Source organism: Salvelinus namaycush, unplaced genomic scaffold (assembly GCF_016432855.1).
Source record: "Salvelinus namaycush isolate Seneca unplaced genomic scaffold, SaNama_1.0 Scaffold1418, whole genome shotgun sequence".
NCBI lineage: Eukaryota > Metazoa > Chordata > Actinopteri > Salmoniformes > Salmonidae > Salvelinus > Salvelinus namaycush.
Window position 1 is genome coordinate 44078 of NW_024058140.1, and position 6000 is coordinate 50077.

General features: G+C 48.2%; 1 protein-coding gene across 1 annotated transcript in view; it reads left to right on the forward strand.

Annotated features, from left to right (window-relative positions):
• LOC120036666 (voltage-dependent P/Q-type calcium channel subunit alpha-1A-like) overlaps positions 1-5793 on the forward strand; it is a gene marked incomplete at its 5' end in the record, with an annotated part of 43839 nt that extends 38046 nt beyond the window's left edge. The window contains 4 exons of the mRNA XM_038983052.1: positions 3430-3646; positions 3846-4013; positions 4062-4147; positions 5014-5793. Of these exons, the coding sequence (XP_038838980.1) occupies positions 3430-3646; positions 3846-4013; positions 4062-4147; positions 5014-5793 (1251 nt within the window). The remainder of the gene's footprint in view (positions 1-3429; positions 3647-3845; positions 4014-4061; positions 4148-5013) is intronic.
• Between the last annotated feature and the right edge of the window lie 207 nt (positions 5794-6000).

Sequence of the window (6000 nt, forward strand, 5' to 3'; positions counted from 1 at the left end):
GTGGAGTTTGGAGTGTGACTGTTTGAGGTTGTGGACAGGTGTCTTTTATACTGATAACAAGTTCAAACAGGTGCCATTAATACAGGTAACGAGTGGAGGACAGAGGAGCCTCTTAAAGAAGAAGTTACAGGTCTGTGAGAGCCAGAAAACTTGCTTGTTTGTAGGTGACCAAATACTTATTTTCCACCATAATTTGCAAATAAATTCATAGAGAATCCTACAATGTGATTTTCTGGATTTCTTTTTCTCATGTTGTCTGTCATAGTTGAAGTGTACCTATGATGAAAATTACAGGCCTCTCTCATCTTTTTAAGTGGGAGAACTTGCACAATTGGTGGCTGACTAAATACTTTTTTGCCCCACTGTATATGTATACAGATAGGGCTCAAAACAGGTGGGGCTCTGAGTTGCACCCCCCTTTTTGTACCCCCCAGTTCTTGACCCAAACTGGTGCGCCTGGCACCTACTACCATACCCCATTCAAAGGCATTTAAATATTTTCTTACCCACCCTCTGAATGGCACACATACACAATCCATGTCTCAATTGTCTCAAGGCATAAAAATCTTTTAACCTGTTTCCTCCCCTTCATCTACACTGATTGATGTGGATTTAATAAGTGACATCAATAAGGGATCCTAGCTTTCACCTGGTTAGTCTATGTCATGGAAAGAACAGGTGTTCTTAATGTTTTGGATACTCGGCGTCTACGCAAAATATAAGCAATATTGCAATAGCTCCACCCTGCCCTCTGATAAGCCAGATGGATTTTTGCCATATTACTTACATCTTGCCTGGTGAATGTGATTATGCGAGGTCAGGATGTTGGAACAAGGCTAATTTACTTACCTCTCTAGTCCTTGTGCCAAGTGCCAAGCGGGTGGGGTCAAGGTGTTGATTTGGGATTGGCAAACTCTGCACCCTCTCTCTGTCTCTCTCTCTTCCTGCTGCTGCTGCTCTGTGTTGGGAGTACCATGTGTGTTGCGTGTATCATGCCTGTGTGCTTGTCTGTGCTGATGTCATCAATGTGCTGCTGTATTGGTGTTGGTGTTGCATGCATGCCAGGAATATGTGTGCCCTTGTTGGAGTGATTTTGTGTGTGCGTGCATGCATGTGTGTGTTTGCGTGTGTGTGTATGCTTGGTGAGTGTGTTTGTTGTGTGTGCTTGGTGTGTGTGTGTCCATGTGTGTTTGTGTGTGTAAGGGTATCCTAGCTACACACTGTCTGCTGGTTTCAGTCCATTATAATCTATTCTGGTTTCAACCTGGAATACCAGGGGAGTTAACCTCTCTAGGGTACGTGAGACGTTAGCGTCCCACTTCTTCAACAGCCAGTGAAAGTGCAGGGTGCCAAATTCAAAACAACAGAAGTCCCATAATTAAAATTCCTCGAACATACATGTATTTCACACCATTTTAAAGATACACTTGTTGTAAATCCAGCCACAGTGTCCGATTTCAAAAAGGCTTTACGACGAAAGCAAACCAAACGATTATGTTAGGTGAGTGCCTATTCACAGAATAACACAGCCATTTTTCCAGCCAAAGAGAGGATTCACAAAAAGCAGAAATATAGATAAAATGAATCACTAACCTTTGATGATCTTCATCAGATGACACTCATAGGACTTCATGTTACACAATACATGTATGTTTTGTTCGGTAAAGTTCATATTTATATCCAAAAATCTGAGTTTACATTGGCGCCTTACGTTCAGAAGTCACAAAACATCCTTTGATTTTGCAGAGAGCCACATCAATTTACAGGAATACTCATAATAAACATTAAAGATACAACTGTTATGCATAGAATTGTAGATGCAGTTCTCCTTAATGCAACCACTGTGTCAGATTTTTTTTAAACTTTACGAAAAAAACAAACCATGCAATAATCTGAGTCGGCGCTCAGAGCCCAATCAAGCCACAAATATAGCCGCCATATTATGCAGTCAACAGGAGTCAGAAGTAACAATATAAACATTCACTTACCTTTGATGATCTTCATCAGAATACACTCCCAGGAATCCCAGTTCCACAATAAATGTTAGTTTTATTCGATAATGTCCATCATTTATGTCCAAATTCCTCCTTGTTGTTCTAGCATTCAGTACACTTTCCAAACTCACAACGCGTGGGCAGGTCCAGCGGAAAGTACGGACAAACCTCAGATTTCTCACTTCCTGGTTGGATTTTTTCTCAGGTTTTTGCCTGCCTGATGAGTTCTGTGATACTCACAGACATCATTCAAACAGTTTTAGAAATGTCAGAGTGTTTTCTATCCAAATCTACTAATAATATGCATATTCTAGCTTTTATGGCTTTGTAGCAGGCCGTTTACTCTGGACTTGCTTTTCATCCGGATGTGAAAATACTGCCCCCTACCCCAAAGAAGTTAACTCAACAGCCAAATGATCCCTTCGTTCAATAAAGAATCGGAAACCAGCAGACACTGGCGGACTAGTACTGAGCAGGCCTGGTATATACAGTATGCACTATGCAGGTGTGTACCAGTAGCATTATAGGCACTGTCCTGGTGTCCAGCAGCCCTAGGAGGTCAGAGCGGCTCCCCGTGCCCCAGAAAGAGAGCTCCTGAGTGGGGCTGAGGACTCGGGACAGCTCCTATGTGCACGCTGGCAGAGGGGGCTGGCAGAGCCTTGTGCGCAGCCTGGATTGTGTTATGATTTTGGGGGAGGGATTGGGTGGGGACGGGTGGGTTAGTCTTTTAGGGGGATTAGGAGACACTGACCTATCTTTCCAGATGAAGTCCTGGATGCATGTCAGGCATGGCCTATTGCCTCCCTCTCATCTCCCTTTCTTCTTACTTTTACTGTTATTTGTCTTCTTCCTCTTCTCTCTTTTTCTTCTCTCGATCTCTCTCTGTCTCTTTCTCTCTCTGTGTCTCTTTTCTCTCTCTCTCTCGATCTCTCTCTGTCTCTTTCTCTCTCTGTGTCTCTTTTCTCTCTCTCTCTCTCTCTCTCTCTCTCGGTCTCTCTCTCTGCCTGAGGCAGCATGATGTATATATGAAACTAATACAGGCATGTGTGTGGAACAGTATGGGGGGGGGGGGGTTGTCATGGGTTACCTGGTGCCCACCTCTACAAGGTTATACTGTATATGGTAGGAATGTAGAAGCACACACATGTAAAAGTCAGGTAAACAACTATACAGTACACACACACACACACACACACACACACACACACACACACACACACACACACACACACACACACACACACACACACACACACACACACACACACACACACACACACACACACACACACACACAAGTCGACAAGAAAGTCTATATAAAATATAGAAAGGAGACACGAGGAAAGAAGCCTGCTGTGTGACTACTCTTTTCCTCTCTGTCTCACTCTCCCATCATCCCTCTCTCTCTCTCTCTTTCTCCATCCCACTCTCTCAGACTATAACAGATAATAGTCCTATGAAGCGCTCGGCCTCCTCCCTTGGTCACAGTCGATCTGGGAGGGGCCAGAGGGAAAGGGGAGGGGCCGATGATTATGCAATGGAGTATGTGATCCCTGAGGAGGGCGGAGCTCCGAGGCACAGCCACCGACGCCGCGACCGAAGCCACCGGGCCTCCGAGCGGTCACTGTGTCGATATACAGACGCAGATGCAGGTTAGAGACAGAATGAGTGTGCATGCTTTGGTCAGGAACGGTTCAGAATGTGTGTGAGTCAGAGAGTGTGTGAGGAGAACGTGCTTAGTTCCCTGAGTTGCTACTGTGTCAAAGTGTGTTTGATGTTGTCATGTTGTCATGGTTACAAAGACATTAGAGATACCATGATGACAACAATAACTGGCCTCCATTCTGGCAGGACTGGGCACAGACTTGAGCACCACCACTCAGTCAGGTGACCTGCCACCCAAGGAGAAGGAACGTGACCGCGACAGAGACCGCGGTCGGCAGAAAGACCGCAAACACCACCACCATCACCACCACCATCACAGCGGCTCTGTGGACAAGGAGCGCTACACACCAGACCGTGCCGACCGGGGGGGAGAGCACGGTGGTCACAGACAGCCCCGAGGAGACAGAGACCACGACCGGGATAGGGAGCACGATCGTCGCTGGTCACGGTCACCCAGCGAGGGCAGAGAGTGCATGACACACAGACAGGTGGGCTTCTATGATGTGTGTCAACAGTGAACCACCTTCCTAACTGTTTTAGCCTCAGGTTCTCCTTTTAGTTCTGCCTTGAGTGTCTCCCCCATCTCCTTGGCCTAAATATCTTTAGGCGGCTGACTGTCTCTTGTGTTTCCCTTTTTGACACTTCCATACATTGTCTTTTCATTAACTATTGTTGTTTATAGGACTCAGCAGTTTAGACACACACTTACACACAGAGGTGATTGGTTAACAACCTAGATTCAGATAAGAGACAGACTGAACAAGGCAACAACACTGAAAGAGTGCATTGTGGGTACCTTCACAATCACCATTTTGAGGCCTACTGTGTCAGATCTGATCTCTTCTTTTCTTTTCTCCTGTTGTTTTTGTGTCCTCTCTTTATTCTTCATGACTCATCGCTTTTCTCTGTTTTCTACGGTGTATGCTGACTCCCATCATTTTCTATATATCTCTTCTCTTTCTTTCTTTCTTTTTTATGTCTTTCTTTTCCCGGCATCCTTCCTTCCCCTCACACTCTCCTGATTGCTCTCTTCTTCTTCTTCTTCTTCTTCTTCTTCTTCTTCTTCTTCTTCTCGTTGCTGTTGTTGTTCTTGTTGTTATTGTCTGTTGTTCTCTCTCTCCCTCTCTTTATTTATCTCTCCTTGTCTTTATCTCTTTCTCTCTTTTTCTCTTTTTCTCTCTCCCTTTCTTTTCCCTCCCTCCCTCTCTTCCTTCTTACCTCTCTCTCTCTCGCCCTCCCTCTCTCCCTCTTCCTCCCTTTCTCTCTTCCTCCCTTTCTCTCTTCCTCCTTCTCTCTGTTCGTGTCGTCGTTAATTTTATGGTTCTTTTTTTATTTGCCTTCAATGTTCGTGTAGGGCAGTAGTTCGGTGAGCGAAAGTCCCGCTCCTTCTACCTCGGGGACCAGTACCCCGAGACGAGGCCGTCGGCAACTCCCTCAGACCCCGGCAACGCCCCGCCCACACGTCACCTACTCTCCTGTCGTCCGTAAAGCCATGGCCACACCTCCCGGAGCCCAGCCCCTGGGGCGCAATCCCGCCCCCGCCCCTCACCGCTTTTCCCCTGAGCCCCCCCAGGGACCTCCCCCGCCCCACCATGGCTCACCCAACCAAGCCTGCCACCCTCCTCCCCGCTGGGGGGACGGGGGAGGAGGAGGAGGAGAGAGTGGGTCGCTGGAGGGCGACGGCTGCTTCTACAACCAGGACTACCAGGATTACGACCGTGAGCACCACAAACCGCCTCCCTACGAGCAGAGCCCCACACAGGGCAACCCTCACAAGCCTCACCCCCTCAACCACCCTACTCTCCCCGTGCTAAACCATCCCCCAACCCCACAGCAGCAGCACCCTATCAACCCACACCCAAACAACCCCCACCCCAACAGCCCCAACTCCCGCACCTCGCCCAGGACTTCCCGCCACGCGCCCCCACCCAACACCACCCCCACCCCCCAAGGGCAGCAGCCTCCCCCCACTCGACGCCTCCCCAACGGGTACCGCGCCTCTTCCCCCTCCTCGCAACACCACCACGGCCCCACCCACCCCGGGCCCCATAAGGTCCCCCCTCCCCAGCCTAGAGGGCCCCGCACGAAAGGCCTGCACGAACCCTACAACAACACGGATGACAACAGGTGCTAGCCTCTGGGGACTATGGAGGGATGGATGGAGGGAGGGAGGGCTCAACCACACTGTCTGAGTTATCAGTCCCTCCCAGCCCAGGAAAACACACAACCAGAGCACTGACCGCCATGAGACAGGGGAAACCAAGGCATGATTCTTTCTTTCCTTATTTCCGTTTGTTTTTCTTTTCGTTTCTTCTGCTGCTCAGTGTTTCCCGGGGATGGA